The following is a 21,378-nucleotide window of genomic DNA, read 5'->3' as shown; positions in this document are numbered from 1 at the left end:
AGACCGACCCGCTAGGAAGAGACCGCAAGTCCCCAAGTCAGAGGAGCTCAGGAAATCACAGAGTCGAGGTAGAGCATCAACCTGGCAGATGTCAACAGGGCAGGGAACCAGCTTCCAAAACTCCACCACCGCTTCTGGGGAGAACCCAAGGGAGGAGGGACACGCTGAGCACCCGGCAACGTCAGCCTGAAGAAGCCAAAGAGAGAGCGGCTGTTGTCAGAGAAGAAACAGGCGGTCCAGGAGCGGCTGGAGGAAACGGGCCAATACAGCAGGTCCCCCGCTCCTGGGCCGCCTGTTTCTTCTCGACCAGTTGTTTTCAGCGCAGAGGCCATAGAGCGGAGCCTGCTGAAAGGGTCGTGTCATCGCCCTAACGCAGCGGCGCTCAGACAGTGGGACGTCACCCCGTTTCCGCGGGGCCGTCAGGGCTGAAAACCCCTTGGACTTCGCCTTGGCCCCTCCCTCCCTTGGGGCTCTGGCAGGCTCAGGCTTTGCCCCCCCCAGAGTGGGGCGGTGACTCATATTGTCAGAAGGGGGCCCAAGTGCCGTGACATGTGAGGAGCCGCCCGAATGCTTCTGTGCTTCAGCGGATGCTGCTCTTGGCCCAGGAGGGCCGACAGCCTCACCGGGCCCCTGGGCATGGGCTGGCTCCGCGCTCTTGGGATGGGTGGGCTTTGGGCAGAAAGGGCTGGGCAGGGGGGCAGCCAGCCCACGGCATTGCCCGGAGCGTGCTGCGCCCCTCCCCTTCTCCCCCAGCCAGCCCCGAGAGCGGCCTGGAGCGCACCCCCACGGCACTCCACTGGCGATGCAACGTGCCTGGGGCAGCTGCCCCTTTTGAGGGCAGCAAAAATGCTGAGGGGGCTGGAGCACATGGCCTACGAGGAGAGGCTGAGGGATTTGGGCTTAGTTAGCCTGCAGAAGAGCAGAGTGAGGGGGGATTTGAGAGCAGCCTTCAACTGCCTGGATGGGGGTTCCAAAGAGGCTGGCGAGAGGCTGGTCTCAGTGGGGCAGGTGGCAGAACCAGGAGCAATGGGCTCAAATTGCAGGGGACAAGGTCTAGGCTGGATATTAGGAAAAACAATTTCCCTAGGCGGGTGGGGAAGCCCTGGGCTGGATCCCTAGGGAGGGGGTGGAATCTCCATCCCTAGAGGTTTAAGTCCCGGCTTGACACAGCCCTGGCTGGGATGGTTGAGTCGGGGCTGGTCCTGCTTTGGGCAGGGGGCTGGACGCGCTGACTCCTGAGGGCTCTGCCAGCCCTGGGGTTCTATGATCCCGCCTGTCAGTCCCTGTGCTGCTGCCTGCTCTTGTGTTTTTCCCTGTTCTCCGTCGCTGATGCTCTGCCAGTCCGGCCCCTCTGGGTGCTTTGGCGAGTTCCTTGTCTTGGGGAGAACCCCACAGGGGACAATCCCTAATGGTCCTGTCTTTGTATCCTGGGGTGCGTTCTCCAGATTCCATCGTGAGCCGTTTCCAGAGCCTTTCCGGTCAGATGGCCGAGCGCTCGGACCTGCTGCAGAAATCCATCGCCCAGTCCCAGAGCGTCCAAGACGGTCTGGAGAATCTTCTGCAGTCGATGGCTGAGATTGAGAAGAGCCTGGAAGGAGAGCAGCTGGCTTCCCTCTCCTCTCTCTCCGTCCAGGAGTCGCTCGCCACGAACACGGTGAGACGCTCTCTGAGCTGCCTGGGTAAAACGCCTTCCTTGGGCAGACGGTTCCTCTGTCTCTCGCCGGCCTCTGAATTGTGCAGACCTCTCAGATCTGGAGCATTGTATCCAGTTCTGGGCCCCCAATTACAGGAGGGATGTGGATGCATTGGAGAGGGTCCAGAGGAGGGCAACCAAAATGATTAGGGGGCTGGAGCATATGACCTATGAGGAAAGGCTGAGGGATTTGGGTTTGTTTAGTCTGCAGAAGAGAAGAGTGAAGGGGGATTTGAGAGCAGCCTTCAACTTCCTGAAGGGGGTTCCAAAGAGGATGGAGAGAGGCTGTTCTCAGTAGTGACAGATGCAGAACAAGGAGCAATGGGCTCAAGTTGTGGTGGGAGAGGTCCAGGTTGGATATTAGGAAAAACTCTTCCACTAGGAGGGTGGTGAAGCGCTGGGCTGGGTTCCCTAGGGAAGTAGTGGAGTCTCCATCCCTAGAGGTGTTTAAGTCTCGGCTTGACAAAGCCCTGGCTGGGTTGATTGAGTTGGGATTGGTCCTGTCTTGGGCAGGGGGCTGGACTTGATGACTCCGGAGGTCTCTTCCAGCTCTATGGTTCTATGATCGCGCTGTGCTTGAACCTTGTTGAATGTCCGAGCCGTTTAAAGGCAGGAAGCCCCTTTAAAAAAGGAGCATTCGGTCCCTCCCGGGCCTGAAGTCACTGCACTAGGAAATAGAGCCACTGAAAGGGTTTCCCTGCCTCCTGCGCCGAGGAGCAGCGTTTAGAGCCGTTAGCGTAGCGTCCGGGGCAGCGCATGAGGATAGACTGACAGCTAAGCAGGAGCAGAGGCAGGGAGAAGCCGGCGTCAGGCACCGGGAGGGGAGGAGAACAAGCCGCGCGCGTTTCTGGTGGTCCAAAGGGCATCCCAGCCAACTCTCGGCCTTTCTTGCGGTGCGCTCCGACCCCAGAAGTTGAAGCAGGACATCGCCCGGCAGCGGAGCAGCCTGGAAGCCACTCGGGAAATGGTGACGCGGTTCCTGGAGACGGCCGACAGCGCCACCGCCTCGGCCCTGCGGGGCAAGCTGGCCGAGGTGACGGAGCATCTCGACAGGCTGTGGGGGCGGCAGCAGGCCAGGGAGAGCGGGCTGAAGGGCCTCCTCCCCAAGGTGGAGCAGTTTGAGCAGCTCTCCGAGAAGCTGCGGCAGTTCACGGAGAGCAGAGCTCGGATGCTGGCGTCCGGGAACCAGCCGGAGCGGGACATCGCTCGCTTCTCCCAGGAGATGCAGGTGAGACGCGGCAGGGGGAGGGAGCCCTTTGCAGGCGGAGCAGTGGGATATGTGCTGAGTTGATAACCCCTGAGCCATTTTGGCGTACCGGGCCCTGGTGCACGTCACATGCACGGGCCCACCCCTGGGCGCAGGCCCACCCCCGGAGCACATGGTACATGCGCTGCCCAGCCTGGCCCGGCCACCGCTGCTGGCGCGCAGCCCGTGGCAGGCCGCACCTGGCCGTGCAGGGACCCGCGGCCGTGGGGGGAAGGGCGCTGCTGGCTGGCGCCGTGGGGATGGGGGGGGCGGCGCTGCGGTAGCTGGGTGCGCGGTGCCTGATGGCCGCTATAAGAGACGCCGCGCACCCCTTACAGCTGCCATCAGGCACCCCCCATCGGTTGGCGCCCAGGGCAGCTGCCCGGCTCGCCTGCCCCTAATCCGGCCCTGCCTGGCGTCACCCCAGGCCACTGGGACCTGCGGCTGCAGGAGCCGTTTGCTCAGCCTTGGAGAAAAGGAAGGAAACGGAGGCGTTGCTGTTTCACCGCTCGCTGGGACCCAACTAGCAGCCGGGCTCGATTCGAAAGCGTATTGCCCAGCCCTGCTGGCTGAGAACGGGAGGAGTGAATTCGGACCCGCTGCGTTGGGCCCAGGGCAAATCTAGCGAAAAATGCTATTTGTGCACCCTGGATAATGGCTGAGTCAGGGAGAGGAATTGCTCCCCACGGGCAGCGGTTTTCAACCTTTTCTCTTCCTGACCCTGACGAAGAAAATTATCGAAGCCCGTGATGCAGCCAGTCGGGGTACAGGTTTACCTCGTGTGGCTCTAGTCCGTGGCGCAGCAGGGCTGCAAAGGCTTCCTGCCTCTCCTGGCACCACGGACCACACTCTGCCCCGGAAGTGGCCAGCAGCACGTGGCGCAGAAATAAGACTGCGCCCCAACCCAGACCCCCCTCCTGCACCCCAATCCCCTTATCTCTAACCTCACCTAGGCAGAGGCGGGCTGTCCTCGCTCATTGGCACCGCCCCCCAGATCCTATTGACAGATTCTCCGCCAATGGGAGCGCAGAGCTGGTGGGCGGGGCAGTGGGCGGAGCTCCGTGGCCCCACCTCCTAAGAGCCAGACCTGCAGCTGGCTGCTCCCAGGGCGCAGCACAGTCCATGGCATGAGGACAGGCAGGAAGCTGCCTTAGCGCCCCCGCTGCTCACTGTGTCCTGGGTCGCAGCCCATCGTTGGAAAGCTGGTGTAGGGACAGCACTGGGTCCATGGCACTGGCTGGGACAAAATCACACAGTGCCTGTTTGCTGGGAGCAGGATCTGCACGCGATTTCCTCGCCCCCCCCCCCCCCCCCACAGCCCTTCTGCGTGGTTCTGATGCGGGGGATGGTCAGGAGTGGGTCGGCTTCGGGGCCGGTTCATCCCGTTTCCCTGTAGAGGGCGCTCCGGGCCCTAACCCGCCTCCAGGGCTGTGTCCATCCCTGTCTCCTGTTGAAACGAGCGCAGGGGCTTCATCCCTGCTCCCCTCTGTCCTGCCAGGAGCTGAACTCGGAGATGAAGCAGCACCAAGAGGACCTGGACACATTAGAGCAGCTGAGCACAGAGCTCAGCTCCTTTGGCTTCCCGGTAGCCTCCTCGCAGCACCAGGAGAAGCTGCAAAGCCTCAGGCAGGACTTTGTGCAGCTGCAAAAGACAGCCCAGGAGAGGTAAGACCTGAGACCCCTGATCCGCTCCTGCAGGAAGAGGCAAAACCTGCAGGCTTGTGTGTCTCACGCTCCTGGTACGTAGCTGTGGGGGGCGAACCTGCTACGGTTTCGTTTTTGCTGGGGGGGGAGATCCAGACGTTACCGTCTCTTTCGGCTGTCCTCCCACACCGCGAAGCTGACTGCCGTCATCGCTGAGTGGCATTTAGAAAAAGCCTGGCCGGAGGCGTTGTGAAAACATGCATGCCGGTAGAGTGCTCAGCGGGCACGAATCAGACCCGCCCCTGAGCCGATCCGTGCGTGGGGGCAGAGGGTTGTTGGCCAGGGAGGGACGGCTGTTGTTAGCCACAGAAGGAACCGCTTCGCTTTCCCTAGCTCGAGGGCGTTGGGACAGAGCAGGGTCCATCTACGGCAGGGTTTCCCTAAGTGGTCCGCCCCCCCCCCCCCCCACTCCTGGCCACGTGGTATATTTGCCCCCCCGGGATTGTCTGCCCTCCACTCATTAGCATGCTACATAAGCAGGGTGACGGCGCAGCGGCAGAAGAGAAATCTGCAGGGACGCATGGGGTGGTTCTCGGGGTGCCCAGGACTGAGCGTTCCCTTGTTCCCCCGGCCTGCTTGCCCCCAGTAACTCCAGGAGCCGCTCCGGCTCTCTCCTCTGGGCATGTCCATCTGTCTTTGCCTGGCCGCTTTGAACCCAGTCCCTTTGAACCATTCCCCGGGGCACCCAGATCCCGACACTGCCTACTTCTAGAAACCCTCTGTCCCCGAGAGAGCCAGGCACCCCCCTCCCACACACACACCCCCTCCCCGATCTGCACAGGGACAGCGCCGGCTGTTCCCCTTTGCCGGGGAGCGAGGGGCAAGTGCCCGGTTTGCTGCCTTCCTCACTGGCTGGGAAGCACTGGGGGCAGATGAACCTGGATCTGCACCAGCCGGGGGTCATGTCCCCCTCCCCCGGCTGCACCTGCTGGGACTGCAGCAACCATGGAGAGGTGCTTCTTCCCTGGCCCCAAGCTGCTGCGGTGAGAGGGGGCTGGGGTTGTCCTCTCCCCCCAGGGCAGCCTGCTACTGAACCCCTCCCCAGCCCCGAGCAATGGGTCAAACGAAGCCTGCACGTTTTCGTTTCATTTTCCTAAACACAAAGCGAATGAAGGACCCGAACCAGGCCAGGGAAATCGCCTGGAAGCTTTTAAAGCAGGTTTCTCCCCCTACCCCAATTCGCCTGGGGCAGAGCTGGCTGGCATCCAAACGGCCGTGAAAACACCCCACGCCCCACAATGTCTCCTCAGCCGATGGGTGCAGAGGCCCCTCCCCGCCCCGGGTTCTCCGGGACGTTGGGTGTCCCCTCTCCCTGTCGTAAGGTTCCCCTTTTACCTCCAAGTGTTTGCACCTGTCGTCTTTGGCTTGCCGGTGACTGCTCTGTGATGGAGCAGAGAGAGAACTGAGTCTTGCATTACATCCCCAGCCAGCTAGGGAGAGATGCCCAGAGCCGGCCTTACCCACATGCAGAATAGGCAGCTGCGCAGGGCACCTGAAAATTTGGGGCATCTCTGAGCCCCAAAAGGTAGGAATAAACGGTACATTTTCTGAGTGGAGAGAGGTAACTAGTGGGGTCCCCCAAAGGTCCGTATTGGGAGCAACATTTATAAATGATCTGGAGGAAGCGGTAAATAGTGAGGTGGCAAAATTTGCAGATGATTCTAAACTGCTCAAGATAGTTAAGACCAAAGGAGACTGTGAAGAGCTTCAAAAAGATCTCACCAGACTAGGTAATTGGGCAACAAAATGGCAATTGAAATTTAACGTTGATAAATGTAAAGTAATGCACATTGGAAAACATAATCCCAACTACACGTACAATATGATGGGGGCTAATTTAGCTACAACTATTCAAGCGAGAGATCTTGGAGTCATTGTGGATAGTTCTCTGAGAACATCCACTCCGTGTGCAGGGCAGTCAGAAAAGCAAACAGGAATCGTTAAAAAAGGGATAGAGAATACGGCAGAGAACATCTTATTGCCTCTATGTAAAACCATGGTACGCCCACATCTTGAATACTGCAAACAGATGTGATCGTGTCATCTCAAAAAGAATATATTGGCATTGGGAAAAGTTCAGAAAAGGGCAACAAAAATGATCAGGGGTTTGGAACGGGTCCCATATGAAGAGAGATTAAAAAGACTGGGACTTTTCAGCTTAAATAGGGCTAAGGGGGGATAGGATAGAGATCTATAAAATCATGACACGTGTGGAAAAAGTGAATTAAGGAAAAGTTATTTACTTATTCTCACAATATAAGAACTAGGGGTCACCAAATGAAATCAATAGGCAGCAGGTTTAAAACAAACAAAAGGAAGCTTTTCTTCACGCAGTTCACAGTCAACCTGTGGAACTCCTCGCCAGAGGATGTGGTGAAGACCAAGACCTTAATAGGGTTCAAAAAAGAACTAGAATCATTCATGGAGGTTAGGTCCGTCAGTGGCTATTAGCCAGCATGGGTAGGAATGGTGTCCCTAGCCTCTGTTTGTCAGAGGCTGGAAGTAGATAGCCGGAGAGGGATCGCGTGACGATTCTCTGTTCTGTTCATTCCCTCTGGGGTACCTGGCGTTGGCCGCTGTTGGCTGACAGTACATAGGGCGAGATGGGCCTTTGGTTTGACCCAGTCTGGCCATATGTAAATATCCAGTCAGCTGCCTCTTCCTGTCCCCGTTCTGTGGCTCGGCTTTCTCCGGAGAGGATCTAGTTTACTTAAAAGTGACAATGCCAGCCAGGCCTCTTAGCAGACACTGATCCAGGGAAAGAGCTGCTCAAGCAGTAACGCAGCCGCGTCCCAAGCTTTCGCCCATCCCAGGTGTAGACGGTCCGTTTCTCAATTTCCCGGGGAAGTCGGCAGGACCGGAGTATAACGTTTGCTTTCAGATATTTCGTTCGTGAGTTGCTGAAGATTATAAAATCACATATCTAAAAAATCGTCACATCTCATCTCTCCCCCCCCCTCCCCCGCCGTCTGCCATTGAGCATCTGAGCCCAGTTTAATAGTACTGCGTAGGGCCCCCTAAATACTGACAGCAACTTCCTCCTGCATGACTAAGCTGCCACTAGGTAGTTAGTCTCTGGTGACTCACCGTAACTCTGAGACCCTCCTGGCATACACATCAATACAGTTGCTACCTCTGCACGCATCACCCTGCGATTCTGAGCGCAGATAAATTGCAGGCATTGTATGTTACCCTGTATGACAAGACACCCTGTGAACAATGGCGTGGATGTGCTGAGTTTGTTAGGTCTATGGGGAGGGTTTACAAAGACCCGGGGACCCTGTGCTCAGGTGCCTTGGGGGCTCAAAGAGCGTTGCATTATTTGCAGCGCTTCCAGAGTGTCTCTGTGCTTGTGTCACTCGTAGTCCCCTAAAGGGGGGTTGCTAATCGAAGAGAACAGGCAAACTCTTCCTCCTGTTTTTACACTCAGCCAGCTCCTCTTTCCAGAGATGAGCCTGAACTCCCTTGTTCAAGCAGCTGAAAGCAAGACAGTAAATCCAGCCCCTCTGTGATCTGCCAGCCAATTATAGGCCCCTGACAAGTGCTCTGTGCAGACAAACTGGTTTCAGAACCACAGGTTGGACCTCCCTGGTCTGGCACCCTTGAGACCTGATGGGTTCTGAATGGGAGAGTTTGCCAAACCAAGAGGAGTCAGTTCCAGCCTCTGGGCCAGGAGCTGCTGGCCTCCTGGCTGGGTTCCTATCACAGCTGCCGACCCGGCCGCCAGCCACCGGGCTTTGCTGCCGGCCGGCCCTGGCCAGGCTCCCTCCCCCTGGGCGGCCGGCTTGGCTCCACTCCCAGGCTGCAAGTTCTGGGCTTCCGACCCCCTGGTTGGACTCCTGGCCACTGGCTCCCGGATTCCCAGCCAGCCCCCGCTCTCAGCTGCTGGGACTGTCCGGTCCAGGGGCTCCCTGGTCGATCAACCTCTGGGGTCTGAGTGGCCGGCCCAGAGAGCCCCAGAGCAGAGAGGTTCAAACGGCACTAACCTGACGTGACCGAGAATGGGAGTCACGCTATCCGCAAGCAGAGCTGCCAGGTAGCTCTAGCCAGGCCTTTGGCTACCGGGGAGCACTGTTGCTAAGCACCGAAAACCCCCCGAGAGACAATCGAGTCCTCAGTTCATTGCCAAGCGCAGCTCGAGCTGCTCACTTGCCTTCTCACTCCCAGGGAAAAGGAGGCCTCCTCTTGCCAGGAGCAGTTGGACGAGTTCCGGAAGCTGGTCGGCGCGCTGAAGCAGTGGCTGAAAGAAAGCGAAGGGACCGTGCCATCGGCGGAGGCCTCCCTGAGCACGCAGGAGCTGGAGCATCGCATCCAGCAAGTCCAGGTGGGCGGGGAAACCTGAAACGCACTGGGGACTTGGGAGGGGACCAGAGCAGCCTGTGACGGCTTGCAGGGCGCCGTGTCCCAGGAGCTCCTTGATGCCCATGTTAACCCTGCTACGCCTGGGGCTCCGGGGGCAGGGCTGGCTGGCCGGCCGGTGGCTTCTGATCAGCGGGCCCTGACCTGCTCTGAGCCGAGAGCCAGTCCTGTCCGCTGTGGGCGCTCGCACTGTCCAACGTTGCATGCCTGGCGAGCTCCATGTGGAGCCTTGTATTAGAATCATAGAACCTCAGGACAGGAAGCGACCTCCGGAGTCACTGAGTCCAGCCCCCTGCCCAAAGCAGGACCAGCCCCGACTCAATCAACCCAGCCGGGGCTGTGTCAAGATGGGACTTGAAAATTTCTAGGGATGGAGATTCCACCCCCTCCCTAGGGAACCCGTCCCAGCGCTTCCCCACCCGCCTAGGGAAATTGTTTTCCTAATATGCAACCCAGACCTCCCCCACTGCAACTTGAGCCCATCGCGCCTTGTTCTGCCACCTGCCCCCACTGAGAACAGCCTCTCGCCAGCCTCTTTGGAACCCCCTTCAGGAAGCTGAAGGCTGCTCTCCAATCCCCCCCTCACTCTTCTCTGCTGCAGACTAAATAAGCCCAAATCCCTCAGCCTCTCCTCGTAGGCCATGTGCATGTATTGACTTGTGACTGCGATCCAGCTCTGCCTCTGCTTTCCAGAGGAATTTGGGTGTCATCATCCCGCCCCTCGCCCCGGTGCCATTGTATTCTGAATGAACCAAAACTCTGCCGCTCCCGTGACTTGCCCTCTGCTGGGCATCAGAGGTTCCCTCCTGTCACCTGAGCGCTCTCCTTCACTGGGTTAACGGCGAGAGGAGTCACGAGCTGAGAGTCGGGGGCTTGCAGCTTCCTGGTCACTCACTGGTGGCTGTTTTATCTCAGGCCCAAATATAGCAGCTGTCTGAGCTACAGAGCGAGGCAAGGCCTGTGTGGCAAGTGGAGTGTCCTGGGTACCGTGCAGGGCTGGGTAGCCTAGGAAGGAGAGTCCTTAGTGTGATGAGACACCGACTAGTTCATACATCATAGTGTATTGCTTCCGGCTCTGGAACTGCCTGAGGGGGAGCCGTGTTGGTCGGTGACTTCGAAAGCAAAGAGCAGGCCCGTGGCACCGGAGGGCGTGTCTCCACAGCAGCGTTATTTCGCAGTAACGGCCGTGATTCCGAAATAACACAGTGCGCGTCTCCACTGCAAGCCGTTATTTCGAAATAACATTGAGCTGGAGGACTTCTGACTGCGGCTCCTGGAACCCCCGTTCCATGAGGAGGAAGGGAAGCCGGAGGGAGAGTGCTCTTCTGGAGACTGCGCCAAAGGCCGAATGAAGCTGTTTCGCAGTTGACGTCTCTGACGTTGCGTAGCTTTTGCCCTGCTGTGTAGACGGGGCCGGACTAAGGGGTGGGCTAGCCAGGCAGCTGCCTGGGGCACCAACCTACAGGGCACCCAGCTCCGGGCGGGCTGCTTCAGGCGCCTGGGGCGGGGCCGTGTTAATCCCTGCAGCACCGACAGAAGCGCCCTTCCCCTCTCGGCCGCAGGGCCCTGCATGGCCAGGTGGAGCCCACCCTGGGCAGCCCTGGGCTGTGTGCCATCGGCGGTGGCCAGGCTGACTGGGCAGCTCATGTGCTGTGTGCCCGGAGACAGGGCTGCGCGGCCCTGTGTGTAGACGGACTCTTCGAGACGAACCAAAATACATCTCTAGTGTCGTGAGCTTGTGTGGGCCCAGCCCACTTCCTCAGATGATCTGGAGTGGAAATTACTGAAATGAGGTGGCTGATAACAGCCAAAAAAAAAAAAAAACCCTCACGGCAACCTGTCAGCAGTGGGACCGGTGCTCGGGAGGCTAACGAGGTGGGTGGGAAGTCTCTTGTTCTTAGCTTTTGGTAACCACCCTCTGACATAACGTGGAGATGCTCTTTTCCTCTGCTGTCCCCCAACAGCTCAGTGGCGTCTCTGGGCGTCAGGGAGCCCTTGTGCTGGTTGGGCGGCTGAGCGTGCCAACGCAGGATTCTGCGGGTGGTTTTTTTGGACGCATGAATTTGAGCGTGTTTGAGGCTCTGTCCCACCCCAGCCTTGTGGGAGGGACCATTGGACCTGGGTCCCAAAAGATTATGGGGGGCAGCTCAGGTAAACCAGGCTCGGGGGTGCAGGTCAGAGATTCAAAGCAAGGAACCAGAGGGGGCCGGTGAGCGGAGAACCCCAGTGCCCGCTGCCCAGAGGAAATCTGCCTGGATGCTGAGATCAGGGAGGAGCAGAAATAGGCCCCACAGTCACAGAGCACCTGCTTGGTCCAGCCCTCCGCCTCCTGGCGCCATAGGTAGCGGCCTTGGCCCGGGCCGGGAGGAGGTTGACAAGAGGAGAACTCCTAGTGCCTAGACAGTCACCCCCCATGATCACCTGCGGGGTGTGTTGGCATGAGCCGCTGGGACACGCTTTCGCTTGTAACAGGGTGAGAGACACGGCGTGTGGGATGCTGACCCGGGTCTTTCAATAGGTTCTCCTGGATGAATGGACGGGAAAGGGAGCCCAGGTGGAGGAGATCAATTGCAAAGGGACAGCGCTGGAGAATTTGATTGTGGACATCACAGCCCCCGATGCCCAGTCCAAGACAGGTGAGTTACAGCTCCGCTGCCCGGCAGGGACCTGGGATGCCTTTGGAGGGGGAGGGGCGCCGATTGCTCTCTTCGTTTGTGCAGTTCTTCAGGATCGTTGTGATTTAAACCACCCTCCAATAGAAACCGGCTGTGACTGTCATACGGCCCGTAGGAGAGATGGTCGCTCCGTCCGTCTCATTTGGACGGGAGCATAAAGGCCGGGCTGCTGTTTGAGAGCTGACTCTCGTTCGGGATGGGCTGTTCGCATTTCAGCAACAGCCGCCCCCGCAAAAAGTCACGGACCCCGCGCTGGGCCAGGTTGGCCTTTGGATGGGAAACCTCCAAGGGACATCTGGCACAGGGCTGACGCGGGAGTCCTTGTGCTCCAGCAGGTGGCGCTCTACGACTACAGCTGGGCGAGAAGCTAGGGGTGTGATTCCCCTGCTGCGTGTGTGAATGGGAGGAACAGGGAAGCCACAGTAATGCAGGGAGTGACGGTGGAGGCATGGCTGAGCCGTACTGTGTGCGTGTGTGTGTGCGTGTGCGTGTGCGTCTCTCCCCGTTTCAGGTGAGTTTGTGCTCTGCCTGGCTTGGCCCCTTGTCCACTGCCGCTAGCCGTGCTACGCTGCTATTGGACTCTTGGTAGGTTCAATAACCCTGCTCGCTCATAGCGTAGATCTTAGCCCAAGACCACATCTCCACTCACTGGCAGATCCATGCTCTGGTGATCGATCTTCTGGAGTTCGATTTAGCGGCTCTAGTAAAGACCTGCTAAATCAAACCCTGAGGGTGCCCTTGTGGCTGTCGCGAGGAGTAAGGGAAGTCGGCAGGAGCGTGTCTCCTGTCAGCCTCCTGCTGGGGAGAGGGTGCCAAGCTCGGTTTAGGATCCTTCGACTCCAGCTGTTGTTTACATGTTTGTTCCATAAGCCGACCTTTCCCATGCAGTGTAGACCTGGTCCAAGTCTCGGTACTGGATCAGGTCACCCGCATGGGGCTAGGATAATGCTGGAGGAGGCTCTCTATATTGGCTGTGTTGGCTGCTTTTCTGACTATTTAGGATCCCATGGCAAGAGGTAGGGGACTGAACTTTAGCTTCCTGACTCACTGCCCTCCGCCAGCCATGTCATCTGCGGATGGGAAGCAAGGGATAATCTCTCCAAATAGGCTGCACGGTGTTGCTGACACCGAATAGCTGCTGCCTCCCACCTAGGCAGAGAAAGGGCTGCCCAGCAGCAAGTCAGGTGCCACCCAGCTGAGTGGCAGCGTGCCCACAACCAACTGCAGTCGGCAGCATGTGTTTCTATTGGTGGTGCACATCTGCCCATGGCGTGGTACACAGAACAAAATTCATTCTGCGCATGGATGGTAAATCATAGAGGGAGCATTGGAGAGCAGTCCCTTGTACATAGCCGCTGAGAGAGTTGGAGAGGTTTTCATGTGGCAGTCTGCTGTGTAAATGGACATTGTAATGCTGCTGGCTGCTTCTATTAGGGATGTAAAGGGTTAACCAGTTAACTGGCATGCAGCACCCTTCCCGGGTCAGTAGTTAGCCCGCAGCCTGGCTGGGCGGGAGCAGGGCAGCGGCAGCCCGCTTGGGTGGACTCCCTCCCTACCCCGTTCCCCAGCACCATGTGGTGAGCTGGGCCAGGCAGGAGCAGCGTCCTGTCCACAGTGAGCCCAGCTGGTCTGGTCCAAACAGCCCATGGTGGCATCAGCCCCGTCTGGCTTGGCCCCCTGCACCACAGGCGGGGAGGGGGCTGCTCCATCAGCTGGACCCTCCCCCCCCCCCCCCCCCCCCCCCCCGCCTACAGGATCTTGGTGAGCTGGTTAAACGTAACCTTTAACCTGTTAAACGGGATTTTACATTCCTGGCTTACCTAGTGTGGTCCCCGGGCGGCTGTCTGAGCTGGGGAGCTGGGATCTTGTCCAGGCCTGTTACCGGACTTACCATTGCGGGCCTTGGGGACCGGCACAGCCACCCCGTTGCTAAGCTGTCCCTTTAGGAGTCCTGGGAGGAAATGGAAAAGGGGCAGGGAAAAGAAATGGATGAAAAGCAAAGGCGACTGGGAGCCCCGACTGGGCATGGAGACGGGGCGGTGGGCGGGAATGCTGGTGCTAGGCATTGATAGGGTCTGTGGCTTTGTGGAGCTGCCAGGAATAAGCCGCTTCACAATGGCCCGGCTTTCCCTGGGGGCTGACGCGGTTCGTCTTGTGGAGAGCTCTGTCGTCTTGTCTTGTGTTAATTTGCTCACGCTCAGGGTTCGTGTTTTATTTTTGCCATGGTGTCCGTCGTCGGCCCCGGGCAGCCGGGGCTGTGTGCGTGTGTGTGTTGGGGACACGTCTGTACGCCTAACCCGTTTGTCTTGTCCTTTGTCTGCCTCTCTGTCCCTCGCTCAGGTTCTGTGCTGCCCGCTCTAGGAGTGTCAGTAGGCAGCGTAAACGGATACCACACCTGCAAAGGTGAGAGCGCCCGCCCCGCGTCGCACTCGAACGCCGTGTCTGTGTGTTCATTGTGTTTCCATCATGGCGCGGTCTGTATGGCTGTTCCCACGGGAGATAAAAATTGCAGGGCGACACTGTCGGAGTCCCATCACCCAAAACGAACCCGTGTGTCTCCCCAGCTCTGGGTAGTAACCAGGACAGTGCGTTGGGGTGGTCAGCGGACTGGGATGTAGGACAGAAATGGCAGAAGGGGGAATCCTGTTTCCGAAAGGGTACGGCGAGATTGCGTGGGGGGGGGAGGAGTTGGGGATACCAGAGGTATCAGGAAAAAATGGCTGCATCCAGGGAACGTGCTTGCTCTTCCGCTTTTTTTGTGTGGAAGAGCGAGTGTGCTCTTTCGGAAGGCCTTGTATTCCTCGTTCCATGAGGAAGAAGGGGGCTTTTTAAAGAGGGTTTTCCTACACTTGGCCCAGTCTAGACGGGCCAAATTTCGGAAAAGCCTCTTCTGACAAACCTATCGGAAAAAGATACAAAATGCAGAGCGCGTTTTGCGTATCTTTTTCCGATAGATCCTCGCAGTCGACGTACCCAAAGGGACAGTAGCTTGACCCCTGATCTGCCGATATCAAGATGTATTTGCTCAGCAGGGCTGAACTCGAAATAAGCTACACAAACCGAGCGACGTCAAGTGCGTAGCTTTTTTCGAAATAGGGAGCATCTACACAGCACTGACTTTGAAGTAGGGCCCTCTTCCTCCGACTTCCCTTCCTCCTCGTACACTGAGGGGCACAGGAGTCGGAGTAAGAAGTCTTCCAGCTTGACAGGGTTTCGACATTATTTCGAAATAACCGCCTGCTGCGTAGACGCGGACTGTTATTTGAAATAATGTTGCTGTGCAGACGTCCCCTTAGAGAGCTGACGGTTTCAAGACGTGCTGTGACGGTTGTTGGTTCGGAGGGTTATGACACCATCTTAACCTGGAATTGTAAAGGTGACTGAACTCACTCGATAGCTGCTGGACGTTCGTTGGCTCAACAAGAGAGGGAGGAGCTGCTCTGGGGGGAGCAGCGGCTGAATCAGGACGCCTGGGGCAGAGCAGCTCGGGTGCTGCCGGGTTGGTCCAGTAGCGCCAAGGAGCGGCGCTACTGGAGCAACCCAGCAGCACCCGAGCTGCTCTGCCCCAGGCGTCCCCAAGTCAGCCGCTGCTGAAACTGACCAGCGGCTGACTACAGGAAGCCCGAGGCAGAGTTGTTCTTAAGTTGAGGGGTTCTTAAGTTGAAGCTGTATGTAAGTTGGAACTGTCATCCAGATTCAGCCGCTGTTGAAACTGATCAGCGGCTGATTCCAGGAAGCCCGGGGCAGAGCAACTTTGCCTTGGGCTTCCTGTAGTCAGCCACTGGTCAGTTTCAGCAGCGGCTGAATCTGGACGCCAGTTCCCACTTGCATACAGATTCAACTTAAGAACAAACCTACAGTCCCTATCTTGTACGTAACCCGGGGACTGCCTGTAATCTCATCTCAGGATCTGCTGGCAATGCTCCTCTTAATGCAGCCTAGTATGCCATTAGCCGCCTTGGCTACAAGGGCCCCCTGTTGACTCATGTCCACTTCTGGTGCCCTGACAGTCAGTGCGAGGGATGCCCCGGATTCTCAGGGCCAGCCCCTTGGGGAGGCGTGGTGTTGCCGTTCTTCTGCTCAGGGTCGTGTCTTTGTGGCTAGATTTGACGGAGATCCAGTGTGACGTGTCTGATGTGAACCAGCAGTACGAGGGGCTAGGCCTGGCCCTGCGGGAGCGGCGAGAGCAGCTGTCAGCCGTGCTGGAGAAGGTGCGGGAAGTCCAAGAGGAGGCACGTTCGGTGTTGACGTGGCTGGAGTCGAAGGAACGCGCCTTGTCGGCGCTCGAAGCCTCTTCCTCCCCGGCAAAGCCGGAGTCCATGCGAGCCCAGGCGGAGCACAACAAGGTAACGCGTCTCTCGGAGCCGGCCGGGGGAGCGCGTTGGCCGGGGGGGCTGGGTCGCTCTCTTTATTTCCCTGAGTTGGGAGCAACCGACGACGGCCTGTTTAGAGAGAGCGTTTCGTCGTGGGCGTGCGAGCGGTTAAACGTGGCACAAATGTGCATGGCCGAGAGAAGACTGAGGCCCATGTGACTCAAATAGCTTCAGATCTGTCCAGGCGTGTTAGGAAGAGAACTGTGCTTGGTGGTTCCCTGCGTCCACCACGGGTAGGACGAGGAGGAAGCAACTAAGGCCTGGTCTGTGCTAGGGATGGGAACAGGCAACAGTTAACCATTACCCAGGAGAAGCCCCATGGGGCTGCTGTCTTCCAACCCATGTGGGGCCAGGAGTGGCAGCCGGGGAGGCTGGGAGTCGGCAGCCCAGCGTAGGGCCGGAAGCAGCTGGAAACGTTAACTGAGTTAACGTTTAACCGGTTAATTCATTGAACGGGATTAGACATCCCTCGTCGGCTCTAGAAAATTAGGACCATCAATCAGGGCTGTGAAAAATCCACACCGCGAGTCCCCATCCAGACAGCACTAGGTTGATGGAAGAATTCTTCCTTCAGCCTAGCTGCTGCCTCCCGGGGGGTAGGTTACCGACGCCGTCAGTGTGCAGCTCCTGTGGCGCAGCTGTGCCGCTGTAACATTTTAAGTGTAGACGTACCCTTAAGTGCAGCGAGAGAGATTTCGGTTGGATAGTAGGAAAAAGCATTGTAACTCTACAAATAGCTACGCCCTGGAAACAGGTTTCTAGGGATACTGTGGAACATCAGGCATTGGAGAGGTTTAAGAACAGGTTAGAGAAACGCCCCTCAGAGATGGCCTCTGCATGGGAGACATGGACTAGATCAGTGTTTCTCAACCTTTTTTTTTTTTTTTTTTTTTTATAAAATACTCCTTTTTCAAAAAAAATTATAAGTCCCCCCAGTCCCTACAGTTTTCAGACACACACATTTCTTTTCTACCATTGCAACACATTTGTTTAAACAACTTAATCGTAGCTGGGCGGGCGATGACATTTTTGGGTGTAAAAAGTACCAAAATAATGAAGCATTGTGAAACTTAAAACAAAACTTCAGCTTTCTCCAAATCTCAGTAGTGTTGCCGTACCCCCCCCCCCCCAGACTCCTCTCGAGTACCCCTAAGGGTGCTCGTACCACTGGTTGAGAAACGCTGGCCTAGATGGCCTCTTGAAGTCGCTTCCCGGCCTGCTCTCGGTGATTCTGGGGCTCTGTGGTGAGCGTGACGTTTTCGATATTTGAGGCCTGTCCGGTGCAGGCAGTTATCTCCATGAACAAGGCTTATCGCGGTTGGTGCCAATTCAGAGGCCGGTCCAGTTTCCACGGGAAAGCCCCGCGCAGTTTAACGTGACACTGAGAGCGATGAACCTTTCAGTTCTTCTCTTCTCAAGGCCCAAGGGAGCTCAAGTGCTAGTAACTTGATGAAATGATCCCATAAAAGCCTAAAGATGAAGCCTTACGCAGCTCCGAGTGTAGCTGCTATCTTCCCTCGCGCTGCAGCCCGCCTCAGCACAGCTCTCCCGCTTGCATCACGTCTTGGTTGTGCGCCTCTCTGCATGTCCAAACTTCTTTCCGTCCTAGGCATTCCTGGCTGAGCTGGAACAGAATTCAGAGAAGATCCAGAAAGCAAAGGCAGCCCTTTCCGGCTTGCTGGAGAAGTACCCTAACTCTCCAGAAGCTGCAAACTGGAAGAAGATGCTGGATGACCTTGGTACGTTCCCCATGGACTTCGCCTGATTTTTAGGGGGTCTCTAGCCAGCCCTTAAAGCAGTGGGGGGCAATCTGGGGGGCCCACAGGCTGCACGCGGCCCATCGGGGCTCTGTGTGGGGCCTACCAGACGTTTTGCTTCTTGTTGCCTACGGGCAGGGTTGCCAGAGTCCTGTCGTGTCGGGCTGTGTCCTTTTTTCCCTACCAGTATCGCTACAGCGACCCACAGGGCAGGTGGCGGGAGGTGCACACTGATTGCACACAATGTGCTCCCTCTGCAGCCAGTCCCAGCACAGCGGCGGGTCAGGCGGCACCTCCGGCGCCTTCTCGGCACGCCCACGCCAGGGGCAAAATTGCCCCATCCTGGGAGCCCGTCTTGGTGACTCCTGCAGCCCCCTTGCTGCCCCTTGGTCAAAGCCGGGGAGATCTCCACCAAGGCAGGAAATTAAAGAACCCACCTGCTGCCTCCCGTGTCAGGTTTCCTACTAGCAGTAAAATGACCAGCCATTCCATTTCCTGTCTTCAGACTCCAGGTGGGCAAGGGCCAATCGGGTGACAGCGGAGCGGCAGCAGAAGCTGGAGAAATCCGCGAGCCAACTGGCGAGCTTCCAGGCCGCGGAAGCCCAGCTGCGTCCGTGGCTGACGGAGAAGGAGCTCATGATGAGCGTGCTGGGGCCCCTGTCCATTGACCCCAACATGCTGAATGCGCAAAAGCAGCAGGTCCAGGTGAGAGGCAGCTCCTGGGGAGGTTACACAATGAAGAGGAGCTGGCAGTTCCAGTCGAGTGGGCTGGAGGACACGACCCCCTGCTGTGGTTAATAAGTGTGGGTCTGTGTGTGTGTGGTGGGGGGGGGGGTGGGGAGGGGTGTGTGTGTGTGTGTGTGTGTGTGTGTGTGTGTGTGTGTGTGTGTGTGTGTGTGTGTGCGTGCTCCTGCTCCTGCTCCTGCTCCTGCTCCTGCTCCTGCTCCGGAGCACGCACCCTTCGAGCTTGTCTGTGCAATCCAGCTGGGTTATAACTCTCCCCTGTGCTCGCGTGCCATGCACGTTGTGTCTGTGTGGCTCTTACTGATGGGCACTGATGGTTCCTTAGCGCCATCAAACTAGGGGTCACTGGGGGTGGGAGGTCGGGCGCTGGGTCTCTTGCTGCAGGGGATCAGGTGAACAGTGGGGGCGCTAAGGCAGCTCCCTGCCCGTCCTGGCCCCACAGACTGCGCTGCGCCCTAGAAGCAGCCGGCAACAGGCCCGGCTCCTAGGTCGGGGGGGAGCGCGCAGGGCTCCGTGCACTGCCCCTGCCCTGAGCATAGCTCTGCCCTCCCATGGGCTGGGAACCTGCTGGGGGCAGTGTGGTCTGCAGGGCCAGGAGAAGCAGGAAGCTGCCGTAGGCCCCATCCCCACCCGCTGACTGGAAGCCCCTTGTGCACCAGTCCTGACCCCCCAGCATGCCAAAGCCCCCTCCCACACTCCAGCGCTCTCAGCCCCGCCCCGGAGCCCACACTCCAGTCACATTCTGTTGGTCGCGGCATCAACAATTTTCTTCACCTGAGTCATGAGGAAAAAAGTTTGAACCCCCCGGCTTGGTGAGCGTCGATCTAGTCCAGTGTCAAAGCTGGGGAAAGCCAAGCGTGCGAAGGTCCACGTCAGCGGAATCCGCACAGGCACTTAAAGCAAGCCCGGCACGCGTGGGATGGATTGATACCCCCGCTTGCTGCAGGCTCCCTCTTCATGTGGACCGACTCTTGGCATCTGAAACCCACTTCTCGTGTAGCAAAAGCGTCCTGCCTACTCCACATTGCACAAACGCAGGGGCCGACCCCTCTTCTCACCGCGACGCTCCATGCAATTGACAGCGGCGTCTCTGTTCTCTGCACAGAGTTTCAGTGTTGACTCCTCAATTAAAAAAAAATAATAATAATTCCACTCTCTACGGCCAGGTCCACGCTGGCGGAAAAAATTGATGCAAGATACACAACTCCAGTTACGTGACTTGTGTAGCTGGAGTCGACGTACCTTCCATTGATTTTCTGGGGCGGTCCCACAGTGGGACAGTGGCAGGAAAAACGCTCCCATCGACTTTCTTTACTCCTCGAGACAGTGACAGGGCACCCTCAGCATTCGATTTAGCGGGTCTTTACTAGACTCGTTTAATCGAACCCCGGAGGATCGATCAACAGAAGGTAGATCCTCTGGTAAGTGGAGACATAACCGAAGAGAGACCTTTGTGAATACTGGGCAGGTCTCTGTTAATACTATCCATCTGTATGAGAACCTGCCTGCCTCCTCGCTGCGTGTCTACCTCTAGTTACAGATTGCTAATACATCTGTAACCAGCCAAGCCACAAAGAAATATACCCAGTTCATATAATTACATCTCCCCGTGTGTCCCTGGTTTACGTTGTGTGCAACAGCAATAGGACAAATAAGGGAGAGAAGAGAGATACTCGAGGGACGGAATCATAGATGCCTCCAAATTTTGTTAAGCTGAAACGTTGTGTTAAACCGATGGCTGCTGTCTGCTTGCAGTTCTGTCCCAGGGGTTTCCAGTGAGCCGATCCAGAGGTTAAAGCCACTGGAGGCCTGTCTGGTTTTGATCTGTGTATTCGGGGCTGTCACTCTTACACAAACACGTTGGTGTTATTTCTGTTCCAGTTTATGCTGAAGGAATTCGAAGCACGCAGACAGCAGCACGAACAGCTGAACCAGGCCGCGCAGGGGATCCTAGCCAGCCCTGGAGACGTTTCTCCATCCTCCAGCCAGGTGCAGGAGGAGCTCCAAGGCGTGAATCAGAAATGGACCCAGTTAACGGAAAGGCTCAACTCCCGTTCCAGCCAGATTGACCAAGCCATCGTCAAGAGCACCCAGTACCAAGAGCTGCTGCGGGGCTTGTCGGAGAAGGTGAAGGCCTTGGGGCAGCGCCTCAGCAGCCAGCCTGCCGTCAGCACGCAGCCAGAGGCCGTGAAGCAGCAGCTGGAGGAAACGAGCGAGCTCCGCTCTGACCTGGGGCAGTTGGACGAGGAGATCACGGAGGCCCAGACGCTGTGCGACGAGCTCTCTGTCCTGATCGGGGAGCAGTACCTCAAGGATGAGCTGAGGAAGCGTCTGGAGACGGTGGCTCTGCCTCTCAGAGGCTTGGAAGACCTCGCAGGTGAGAGGCCAACGATTGTCCGGCTGGGGAGTGCTCCGTCCGAACCAAGGGCTGGGCAGTCCCTGCGTTTCTAAGACTGGCGGGGAAAGGCTTTGCTGCTGTGTTTACAGTTGAAACGTGCTCCGAAAAGGGCCCAGAAAGGCGTGCTTGGTGCAGTGCCCAGCATGGGGTGTGGGGTAGAGTCTCACTGATTGCTACCGAGGGTGGAGGTTGAGCAGAGGGTGACCTTTCATTACAAGGGTAGGACTCAGTTTGCCAACCTATGCGGTCTGATTTTAGGAGTGGTGCTGACCAATGTTCTCTCTAATCTTTTCCATCCGCATGCAGAATAAATTTATTGCATGCACCAATGCCTGTGGGAATGTGCACCACGAGTAGAAAGAAACCTAGCTGTGAGTGCTCAACCAATCCGGGGGTGGCATTTGAATCTTTCCTGAGCAACCGCCCAAG

The 21,378-nt window shown here is 57.5% G+C and overlaps 1 protein-coding gene across 25 annotated transcripts in view; it reads left to right on the top strand.

Annotated features, from left to right (window-relative positions):
• Positions 1-21,378, top strand: part of MACF1 (microtubule actin crosslinking factor 1) — a 301,070-nt gene that overhangs the window by 176,056 nt on the left and 103,636 nt on the right. For 23 of the 25 annotated variants that reach the window (XM_075908727.1, XM_075908730.1, XM_075908723.1 and 20 more), the window contains 10 exons: positions 1,446-1,654; positions 2,604-2,921; positions 4,438-4,604; positions 8,811-8,967; positions 11,521-11,638; positions 14,018-14,080; positions 15,782-16,023; positions 17,660-17,789; positions 18,313-18,512; positions 20,433-20,928. In XM_075908727.1, the coding sequence (XP_075764842.1) occupies positions 1,446-1,654; positions 2,604-2,921; positions 4,438-4,604; positions 8,811-8,967; positions 11,521-11,638; positions 14,018-14,080; positions 15,782-16,023; positions 17,660-17,789; positions 18,313-18,512; positions 20,433-20,928 (2,100 nt within the window). The remainder of the gene's footprint in view (positions 1-1,445; positions 1,655-2,603; positions 2,922-4,437; positions 4,605-8,810; positions 8,968-11,520; positions 11,639-14,017; positions 14,081-15,781; positions 16,024-17,659; positions 17,790-18,312; positions 18,513-20,432; positions 20,929-21,378) is intronic. The other 2 variants (XM_075908729.1, XM_075908707.1) reach the window with 1 other exon arrangement.

The sequence above is a fragment of the Pelodiscus sinensis genome, chromosome 25, assembly GCF_049634645.1.
Source record: "Pelodiscus sinensis isolate JC-2024 chromosome 25, ASM4963464v1, whole genome shotgun sequence".
Lineage (NCBI taxonomy): Eukaryota > Metazoa > Chordata > Testudines > Trionychidae > Pelodiscus > Pelodiscus sinensis.
The sequence above is the reverse complement of the archived record's forward strand: the minus strand, read 5'-3'. Positions and strand labels throughout refer to the sequence as shown.